This window comes from Papaver somniferum, chromosome 3 (genome assembly GCF_003573695.1).
Source record: "Papaver somniferum cultivar HN1 chromosome 3, ASM357369v1, whole genome shotgun sequence".
Taxonomy (NCBI): domain Eukaryota; kingdom Viridiplantae; phylum Streptophyta; class Magnoliopsida; order Ranunculales; family Papaveraceae; genus Papaver; species Papaver somniferum.
This window is the reverse complement of record NC_039360.1, coordinates 205,550,222-205,562,197: the sequence shown is the minus strand read 5'-3', so window position 1 is coordinate 205,562,197 and position 11,976 is coordinate 205,550,222. Positions and strand designations below refer to the sequence as shown.

The following is an 11,976-nucleotide window of genomic DNA, read 5'->3' as shown; positions in this document are numbered from 1 at the left end:
GATCTCCACTGCATTGTTTCGAAATAGCAGTGAAGCCAACCTAAGAAGTGCTTTAAGTTTTAGTGGCAGCATACAGCGTGCTGACATTCTTATATTTAAGGATAACTCCCTGCAATCAGTGAAGGACGGACTGTGAAAGGGCTCAAATGTTCTAGAATCCTGAAAATGATGTGTCGATTAAATACGCTACCACTGTTAAGATAACATAACCATAATCCTATATTATGTTGTTTAGATGCAATTACCTAAAGAGAAATAATAACAAAATGGCAACTCTTCGGTGCCGTGATTTTGCCACCAGACATCAAAATTCTGAAACAGAACTTGTACAATAAATAAATGTTACAGAAAAATTCCTAGTTTGCAGCTCTGACTGTACTGCCATGGCTAACGATCCCTTATCTGCAGCTACAGCTATGCCCGTTTTACTCAACTCTGTGTAAATGGATGACTAACTTAATCAACAGCTTGATACCCTTTCTACACATTTATCACCCTTCAAAACTCGAAGACATCTACTAGCATCCATGATATGTGATACTCATAAACCTAAACCTGAAAAACAAACAATTAACCATCCTAGCGCCCTAAATACGAAGAAAACAAACAATTGTTTCAACCCGTGAACCAATAAACCTACCAAGCTGCCTAAAAACGAACAATGGATGCCTAGCTCTGACATATTATAATCCCATTATACAAAATGTAAATGACACGGGAGTATACATGACATGGATGGAAGCTTACTGACCAGGTAAAGTTGATGAAAATGAGATAAGAATGTGATTTCGAGTGGTTTCAAGGAGAACCACAGAAGTTCTGTGGTTTGCAGTGTGAAAAAACATTGATCAGATTTAGACAAAGAAAAAAACAAGGAATGGCATTTCCATCACCAAAAAAAGTGGAAACGAATTGCCACTGCCATGTCCTCACAAATTCTAGAATAACATAATAATGTTTCGGATTCTCATTTCTTTGAGAACCTATGATTCTAAACAAACAATCAACCAACCTAGCGTCCTAATTGCGAACAAAACAAACAAGTGTTTCAACCCGAAAACCAAAAAACCTACCAAGCTCCCTAAAAACGAATGACGGATGCCGAGCTCTGACATAATTATAATCCCATTATAATAAATGTGAATGACACAGGAGTAATTATTGTCAGCTAAAGTTGATGAAAATGAGATAAGGCGAGTGGTTCCAGAGAGAACCACAGAAGTTTAAACTTTGGTTTGCAGTGTGAAAAACATTAATCAGATCAGAAAAGAAAAAACAACAACAAGGAATAGCATTTCCAACACCAAAAAAAGTGGAAACGAATTGCCACTGCCATGTCCTTACAAATTCTAGAATAACATAATAATGTTTCGGATTCTCATTTCTTTGAGAACCTATGATTCTAAGCAACTATTTGAACAGCTTATGGTGATTATCTGAGATCAGATCCAAGGAAAATAATCATCGTGACCATGGCCAACTCCTTAAACAGACTACAATCTACATATAAAAGACTGAGTTGTTATCCAGCCTAAGTAGCTAGAATATGACCATTGGTAATCACCTTGAGGAAAGATACAGCTTATACTATCCAAATTCAATGGGTGCACGTCCCAGACTTCAAGCTCACATAAGAATCTCGATTGAGACTTGACTTATGTTGAAGCATCTAGGATTCTATCCACCAGTAATTTTTCCTTGTCTAATGAAAATTCAGAAAAGATTTTCCTGAACAAATAACCAACTCCAATACTCTACATTTAAGTCCATCCTAATCAAATGACCTATACTTGCACTAAAAACCATCTGGTTAAAATCCTAAAACATAAAATGATGGGTAATAACCTAAGTGGCAAGTAGTAAGAAACCTCATGATCACACCACATATAATTATATAGAATTTAGTGATTCACAATATCAGTAGGCATACAAACACACTTAAACAACTTAAAAACCCATGTATCAAATAACTTGAAATTTAAAGAAAAAAGAAAATAAAAATGAGTTGTTTCAAAGGAAAAACAAACCCTAGATTTTATCGATATCCTCATCTTCGAATTCGATGTAATCAGAACCAGCACCTTCATCTTCATCATCAAGTCCACCAGTAATTCCTTCATTAAGTCTGGTATTCTCAGGTAATTCACCATAAGCTTTCAAAAGCCTAGCTTCATCAGGCATGTATTTCAAGATAACATCAGCTTTATCATCTTGATAATCTCTTAATCCAACCAAAATTATATCACCAGCAGCGATCCAGACTTTCTTATGCATCTTTCCTCTGATATGACTAAGTCTTTTGGTACCATCGATACACATAGCTTCGCATCTTCCATTACCAAGCATCCGGAGAACTTGTGCATATTCTTGTCCATCTTCTTTGAATACAAGTTCTCTTTTCTCATCGTCTGCTTCGTTCTTTCCTCTCTTTCTGTTCTTACCTCCCTTTCCTTTGTTCTTCGGCATCTCCGCTGCTTGATCTGTGAAACCCTAGAAGAGTTTTCTACCTTAGACTTTTCTGTTAGGATCGAGAAATATAAAAAAAACCTAACCCTAATTTCTTCTACAGTCTCTGCCGATAATTCCTCAAATGCTCTCTTCTCGAACCACTAATCTTCCCAGTCTATCTATTAAATGCCGTATCGAGATTCGAGGATTCTGAGTTAGCGTTTAAGCTACGGACCGTGTTGGTGCCCAAGGATTCTTAATAAGTATGATACGATGGATGAATGACATCTGTTATATGCCTGGACGCTTCTGCACTGTTGACAGATATCTACCACTTAGGCCGGTTCCTGGGGGATGGCTAATCCCCATATGCCATGCCAGTCGGCCTGAGTTTGACTTGCCTCGCCACTATGAGAAAGTAAAATGGTTAAGCGGCCGAGTCTCAAGTGAACGGTAGGACTGCACCATTAGCGGTGGAGTTTAGACCGCAAGTGGTCTTTGTAAAACCGGTTGGTGTAGAATTTGTCGTTTATTAGATAATGAAATAACCCCCTACGTTTCTCTATAAATTCACCCCATTCAATTCAATTTAATCACATCTCATTTTTTCATTAACTCTATCATCCTGCTCTTTTGTACATTAATTCTCTGTTTAATTTTTAGTTACAAATCAATGGGTTCTTCTGATGAAGAGGTGCGTATTCATACGAATCGATTTGAAGAACAACAACGAATATTCATTCAGGCGTTGCAACAAATTGATGATGAGCCAGATGAAGATAGAAAACTAACTAACAATTTGCTGCAGTTATATTCATCGGGGAATATACATATAGATCCTGAGCAAAGAGAAGTATTCACAACAAGATATATGCACTGGGTTGGGATGAATGGCACGAGAAGCTGATGCACGATTATTTTCTTCCCGAATGTGTGTTCTCTGATGAAAATTTTCAAGGTCGGTTCTGCATGCCCCGGCATTTGGTGCTAAAGATTATTAGTGAGCTTTATCAGGTAGAACCTCAATTTAATTATGTAGGAAATATCAATAGGTCCCAGAAATAATATATCAGAGAGAGTATGGTCCAGTTGACTGAGTCAACTATCTGTTTGGTCCATTTTCAAAATATATTTTACAGTTTGGTCTTAGAAATTATGGTTTGGTCCTTGGATGATGTAATTTGCATTGTGTGGTGACATAAATATCCTTTTAGGACCACATATATAGAAAAAAACCTAGAAAATATCTTATTTTCAGATTTACTTTCTCTCTCTTCATGTTTTCAGATCTAGTTTCTCTCATTTTCTCTCCTTTTTCCATTTTTTTCCTGCTAGTGATGAAGATGATGATTAACGATTTTCTATTCTCTCCATTTTTTTTCTGCTAGTGATGAAGAAGATGAAAGATGATGATGATGAGGAATACGATGAAGTTTTGCGGGTTTCTTTTTATGTTTGCTGCTGCTTTGACGATGAAGACGGTGATGTTAAAGATTTTGCTCTTATTTATGATGATGATGAACCTTTATCATCTTCACATGCTTGGGTAAGTTTTGGATCTACAAAAGAACTTTGAAATCCTTTGATTTCTTTTTCTTTTTCTTCATCATCACTTTGGATCTTCTGTTCTTGATTTTTGGATCTGCTACTGTTGTTGTTCGTGTTTTTGTTGAAGACGATGAAGATGAGTTGCTACTACTGATGAAGAAGATGAAGATGACGAAGTTCATTTCTGGAATGAACTCTGGATTGTAATGAAGATTTTGATGTTTTTTCGTCTGTTGTTGCTACTGATGATGGAGACGATGAAGATGATGAAAATGAGTTGTTGCTGCTGATGAAAAAGATGAAGGTAACAAAGTTCATTTCTGGAATGAACTCTGGTTTGTGATGAAGATTTTGATGTTTTTTCGTCTGTTGTTGTTGCTGATGATGGAGACGATGAAGATGAGTTGCTGCTGCTGATGAAGAAGATGAAGATGGCGAAGTTTATTTCTTGAATGAACTCTGGTTTGTGATGAAGATTTTGATGTTTTTTCGTCTTTGTTGTTGCTGCTGATGATGGAGACGAAGAAGATGAGTTGCTGCTGCTGATGAAGAAGATGAAGATAACGAAGTTCATTTCTGGAATGAACTTTGGTTTGTGATGAAGATTTTCATGTTTTTTCATCTGTTGTTGCTGCTGCTGATGGACAGGATGAAGATGATGAAGATGGGTTGCTGCTGATGATGAAAAAAATGAAGATGACGAAGTTCATTTGTGGAATGAACTCTGGTTTATGACGAAGATTTTGATGTTTTTCGTCTTTGTTGTTGCTGATGATGATGAAGAAGATGAAAATGATGAAGATGAGTTGTTGCTGCCGACGAAGAAGATGAAGATGACGAAGTTTATTTCTGGAATGAACTCTAGCTTGTGATGAATATTTTGATATTTTTTCGTCTGTTGTTGCTATTGATGATGGAGACGATGAATATGATGAAGATGAGTTGTTGTTGCTGATGTAGAAGATGAAGATGATGAATTTCATTTCTGAAATGAACTCTGTTTCTTCTTTCTCTGCTGCTTTTTAAGATTTGGGTTCATGTAAAGAATGAACTCCGTTTTTGGATCTTGAATTACTAGGTGTTCATGTAAAGAATTAACTCGTGTTGAAGATGTATGTGTTTTAGTAGGTGTTCATGTAAAAAATGAACTCGTGTTGAAAATGAACTCGTGTTGAATTATTAGGTGTTCATTTGAAGGAATGAACTCCGGAGTTCATCATACCGAATGAACTCCGCACAAAAAATAAGTAGGAAATTTAATTTAGTTTTATTACGAGTTCATTTGAGGAATGAACTCCAGAGTTCATCAGATAGAATGAACTGCTACAAAAAATAAGTAGGAAATTCAGTTTGGTTTTTATTAGGTGTTCATTTGAAGGAATGAACTCCGGAGTTCATCAGACATAATGAACTGCTACAAAAAATAAGCAGGAATTAACACATAAGGGTACTTTGGTCCATTTAATATTTTAAAATAATTATGGCCAAATGGAAAAGGTGATTTCTGAAAGGACCAAACTGACTTTAGACCACCTAAAAAGGACCAAACGATATTTCCCCTTTAATTATCAGTATGATGCACTGAATATTAGAGGTCATAACCCTAAACAAAAGGTTACTTCGACCTTAAGGATTCTAGGATATGGAAGACCTCCAAATTCTAATGATGAGTACCTTCGTAGATCCAAAACAACCACATACAAGTATCTTTCGTTGTTTTTGCGAAGCAATGATTAATCATTTTGGTCTAACTTATTTATGAAAACCAACTGACGCGGATGTTAGATAAATATTAAAGCAAAATCAGGAAAGGGGATTTCCCAGAATGCTGGGTAGTCTTGACTGCATGCATTGGGTATGGACCGGATGCCCTACCTATTGGGTCGGTCAGTATAAGGGTCACTACGAAAAACCAACGGTTATCCTTGAGGCTGCTGCTTCTTATGATTGTTGGATATGGCACGCTTTTTTTGGTCTCTCGGGATCTCAGAACGATATAAATGTTTTACACAAATCGCATTTGTTTGAAGATTTTAAAGTATGTAATTAGTCCCCGGGTAAATTTCACTATCAACGGGAATCGCTACACGCATGGTTGTAGATGGAATTTATCCAAAATGGTCAACTTTAGTTCAATGTTACCGTCAGCTACCTGCCGGTGAAATGGGTCGTTCATACTCATATTTCAATAGTAGACAAATGGATCTGAAAAAGGATGTGGAACGGGCTTTTGGAATTTTGAAGCAGAAGTTTGCCATCATTTGTGGACCTTATCGTGGTTTAAGTGCTCGTGAAATGCATAAGACTATGCTGACTTGCATCATTATGCATAACATGGTAATTCAGGAAACCCGTAAGAATTAGACTAACCATCAAGATGAAGGACTTAAGGCCTGAGATTCAAGAGGATTACCTGCAAGGAACTATGCGCAAATGACTAGTCATATTGAGAACAGAACTCTGTATAACAGTTTAAGGGAAGATCTCAGAGCGAATATGTGGGATGAGTTTGGAAGAGATGAAGGAAGAATTGAGTAGTGTTCTCGAGTTTAGTTGTTTAAGTTCAATTGTTTGTTTCATAGTTTTGTTTTGAAGTTGGTTAAGTTTAATTGTTTGTTTCATTAGAAGTAGCGGTCTAAACTCAATCGCTAGCGACCTAGACTCAATCGCCAACAATCTTTATAAATATATACTCTTCCATCCATTTCAAAATCACACCTTCACTTAAAAACTTCTCCACTTCATCCATTTCAAAATCACACCTTCACTTAATTTATGGATGATCCTAGATATATTGAAGATGAAGATTTATCTCTTTGTAGAAACTATGTAATATACTACCCGAAGAGAAGTGAAGAATGACAGATGAATGGTTTACCCAGTATGAGTTATTTGGGTAAAATTCATGATGCCTTCTGCACAAAGACATGTAATCCTCATAACGGGATCGAGCTGCTTTGTTTTGTCGATTCAGGTAATCTTCATCATGGTCTTCATCATCCTCATCTTCAACTTCACCTCCAATTTTTTTTTTCCAAATTTCTCTTGTTTCGTTTTTCTTCCAACTCCTCTGCTAACCTGTCCATCTCCATCTCCATCTCCCATACCATCAATTGGCTGGGGGTCATTGTTGAGGTGTTTGCATTTAGAATCTTATTCTTGTCATAGTCTGAAACAAATTTCTCTTGTGTTTGTCAATGTTTTTTCATCTCCATAGTCAAGAATTGTCGGTCTACTGCTTTTTGTTTTTCGACGGTCTTATGATGATGTATTAAAGTATCCAAAAACCCTTCACTTGCTTCTCCTTCTTGGGCAGCTTTTCTCGCTGCTCTTGCATTGTTTCTTCCTAATAATTTTCTCTTAATCGCAACATTGACATTCAAGTTGGAATTGTTATTTGTTGTGGTTTCTGGTGAATAAAATGGATTCTTTGGAGGGGGGGGGGGTGAGATGTTTGAGATGGTTGTGAACCCGGGGTTGAAGGAGAAGAAGTGTATGATGAACTTGCGGGTACATTTTACATGTTTGCTAACACTTATGGTATATTTAGGAAACACTTTCAAAATATGATAACAACTTTCATAACCAAATTTTTTCCCATGTCTGTGGTGCCAGTCATTTCGACACTTTCGTTCGACATCAACATCAACAAGACCGCTCGCTCGAACAATAACAACTTGCATTATAGCAGTAACATGCAAGAACTTGGGCGTTGAGTACAATGAAGCGACCGAACAATCCATTTGCATCAAGATCGTTGATGTTCATAGTTTCATCACGAAATTTAGCAAATATGTTATCCCACAACTTCGTAGATTGTTGTTGGGCACCATCGACACTATCTTATGTAAGGGAAACACGTAGTTTCTGCAAATGCTTTCATCTTCGTCTAAGGTAAAATTTGGACCCCTAATCTTCTTATTTTTAGTCACTTGATAATTAGCTTGAGACATATTAAAAAAACTACACAGTACGAGTGAATGAAAGAGTTGGATGATAAAATTTGTTTTAGATTAACAAATGTGAAGAGTAGAGAAGAGAAGGTGTGAGTTAAAATGGAAGAGAAATTTGGTATTTATATGGGGAGATTTATGGACGTTAGATTATATTATTTATGACGGTGAAGACTAGACCGGCCTGCTGAACCTAAACCGCTGGCGGTCTAAACAAAACCGGTTGGTTTAAACTACACCGAATGGTCGAGTCTCGACCGCTTGGTAGAAACTTGACCCGACCTGACTAAGTGGTTTGCTTGTTTGTCAGCTCCATAGTGGGTGCAAAACTGGCAAACTGGACAGTTTACTATGCCCATAGGAAATGGCCTTATCAAAAATTTGAAACTTAAGTGATATTAGCCGTTGGATCTCACTACTTAATCTGAGTCGTTAGATATCAGAACATTATGAAAAAGATTCTCGTCACAGAAACAAATTTCGTGTGATTTATTTTTGTTACTTGACAAGAATGCCCCCTTGTCTTGTTTAATATGCAACTTTTTTTTTTCATTGTATCATCTTCGGTTCCATCACCGCCCCATCGTTACCATCACCACCACTGCTATCATCATCACCAGCAATACCATCATCGTTATTGTTAAATCTTATGCAGACATGGTTCTCTCATGAAATCATTCCATCGCAATTTTCCAATCTGTGCGTTAAGAAAATTGCCTCAATTTTATATATGTTAAATCTTATGCAAACATGGTTACTTCGCTTTGATTTCTCTATTGTCATAAACAATTTACTTCACGTTTGATTCTTACGTTTCTCCCAATTTCGATTATAGATTTCAAGATGTGTCGATTATGTCGCAAATCGAAAGAAAAAATCTTCATTTATCTTTCTCATGGTACATATGTCGTGTAATTGATTTATAGTCCAATTTCTCCTTTGATTTACTTCATATGCACCCACTTTTATAGCTGAAAATCCCTTTATTTCTAGGGTTAGTCTTGATTTAGAATTTAGGCTAAATCGATGTATGATTTATTTATTTTGAAATGTTTAATGCTTATCTTTTAACCATTATTTGTAAATAAAGTTTAGGTTTTTATGAACTTTTACATAATGGATTAGTGAATTCCCATCTTGCATTTGTGGTCTGGATGTTTAAATTTGAAAATTGTCCGAATTGGGTATCCGAGTTGACAACATGAGGTGTATTCAGATTGCTTAATGTATTTGAGATGTAAGTATTCATTTGGATTGGATATGAAAGGTTTATGGATTCAGCTAAGGTGTAAATCAAGATATTTTTCTAAGTACGTCTTTCTGATTGTTATGTGTATATGTGTAACTATATCGACACATATGTGTTTAGATATATGGATACCACGGCTAACTCTATGTGTAGTTATATGGATACCACTACTCTCTTCGCTTTGATGAACAATAAGTTCTCAAGTCCCTCTTTGTATATTGTATATAAGGTATAAATATTATAGTTATAAGATAGCTTATTTATTCAACATGGTATATATTAAGATCCATAATTAATCTTTTTCCCGCTAAAAATGGATTCACAGGGTGATCTTGGAAGTTGTCTTAAAAAGAAATGATGTGTGTCGCGTTCAATAGCTTTAAATTTTCACTATGTATTGCAAGGTGTTCCAATATTTACTTTAGGATATATCTTACTGACTCAATGGTAGAATTTATGAATTGTGGGGGTTGAGTTCTCATCTCACTTTTAAGTGGAGATAATGTAGGACTCCTTGACCATAAGTATATATATATATCTTAAAGATGCGAGCGATACAACAATTACTTTTGGCAAGGACTATGTCATTAAGGATTGTTATTCCAACTTAAAAAGGTTTTCCTGATTTTTTGGTGTTGTTGAAGACTTGAAATCCAAACCAAATATAGGCTTAACTACCATCAATGGGTATAATATAAATGTGTTCGTTCCTGTGATGAATTCATTATCATATCTTGTACCTAATGCTTAATGGTCACACTTGTTGAGGAAAACTTGCACCTCTCAAAGATGAAGCTTGTAAAGTTTTTCATGATCGCGTGCTACTCTAGCTATTTCTGCCAAGGGTGATAAATACATAAATTATGTCCAAGACTACTTCAAAATTACCCATTTTCAGTAGCTTTACTCAATTATGATCAGACTTGTTCAAATTTGCAACAAGCCAGATTAGTGTGATCCAGAGGATAATATTTGACTACTTAATCCACGAGTTCTACTAGGGAGGCCAAAGGCGAATCAAGTCAAAAGTTCATGAGAGAAGAGTAGAAAGTCCGTCAGATGCTCAAACTGTCATCTCAAAGCTTATCATATACCAAGGATACGTGCACTGTCATTCTTTTGTACCCATGAGTTTTAAGTTTCAGTTTTTATTAGTACTTCTTTGGGTTACAATGCAGATTTTGTTTGCATATCGTTTTCAAAACTTTTTGTCAGCTTTTCAGAATACTGCAATTTTATATTATTTTATATTTTTATGGGATAAAGTACTTTGTACTCATTTAAAATTCATTGATATTTATTGATTATGTTCAAGTATTATTAAGTTTCAGCATTATTGGTTTTCAGGTTGCTTTATAGGTTTTTTAGGGTACAAGCGTTATGTGCTTTACATTAGCTGACCCTGAAATTGTCGGGTATTGTTTACTCAAGTGTGATTTTCGGGTGACAAATTACTATGTACTCAGATTAGCACTACACAATTGTTACATATATCCCACTATGTACTTTATATAATTCGCACTTTATCATCCAACAACATCTCAGGTGCAGATTGATTTGAGCTTGCTCGGGTGCAGCTAGATCAATTGCAGCTTAATTAGGTGTAGGTGTACTCGGATCAATTATAGCATCATTAGGCGCAAGTGCATGATGGATTTGAGTTTGCTCAGGTGCACCTAGATTAATCGCAGTTTTTGCATGTTGCACAGTTTCATCAATTGCAGGTTGCTGCACCTCTTCTTCGTTTGAGCATTTTGAGCATTTAATCCCAAACTCAAAGAAAATGTTGGCGATGAATCTTGTGATGATGAATTCAAATCATTAATAAAATACCTATTAATAATTTTAGTAGGGTAAGGATGGTCTAAGATTTCTAAACTACCATTCAATGGGAACTCCAGATCAAGACTTCCTAGAGACAATATATCATCTCCCATGATCTCGTCATATAGATATGTTGAGTATTAATTGATATAAATACCCTTTCCATGATGACCAGGTCCATGATATATTCCATCGATAGTGGTTGCAGTTCTTTCAGGTTCGCTAGCTCATAAACCAAAGGCATAAACTTCATGCGCGACAATGTTTCTTTAAGTGAAGTATCCTACATAAATTTATTGCCAAAACCAAATTATTGGATGGACAGATAAAACAAACTTAAACATGTTATTAGATGAATCAAACTACTACAAATTATAATAATCTAACCTTCCTTTCTCTAAGAAAACCAATTTATGTGTATATATTACCCGGAGTTTTTTGTGTTGTTGTTTGCTAAAGTTCAACCTTTTCAGTCGGTTTAACATAATAAGTGATTTTTTTTTCAAGATTGCAAATACGTACTTGTATGTTTTTTTAAGTATAGTAGATATATACTCACATGTTGTGGCAAAAAAAATAAAATCTTAAAACAAAAACTCGAATTTCTTTCTCAAGCGGAGTATACTCATCGTTGAATTCTTCGGAGAACTGAAAAGAAAAATGAATGTCAGATCAAAATGGAGTATTATGTTGTTAATTATTATAGTATAAGTATATATACTTTTTTCACCAGCTTTGTTTTAGTATGGCATTTATGTACTCAAATTCATAGTTTTTGAAACACAAACAATCATATATGAAAGCACAAACATAGTTATTTAATCAGTATGGGAGTTACGTACTACATATTCATAGTACCTAACACAAACATAATTATTTGTCAAAGCATAAAACTACTTATTTTATCAGTATGGAAGTTATATACTCCAATTTCATAGTTTCTAAAAGATATAT

At 35.4% G+C, this 11,976-nt stretch overlaps 1 protein-coding gene across 1 annotated transcript; it reads right to left on the bottom strand.

Moving 5' to 3' along the window:
• Window positions 1–1,857: 1,857 nt before the first annotated feature.
• On the bottom strand, window positions 1,858–2,654 carry LOC113358484 (eukaryotic translation initiation factor 1A). The gene has a single exon (XM_026602077.1). It carries the CDS (start codon window positions 2,464–2,466, stop codon window positions 2,029–2,031), a length of 438 nt encoding a protein of 145 aa, XP_026457862.1. The 5' UTR covers window positions 2,467–2,654; the 3' UTR covers window positions 1,858–2,028.
• Between the last annotated feature and the right edge of the window lie 9,322 nt (window positions 2,655–11,976).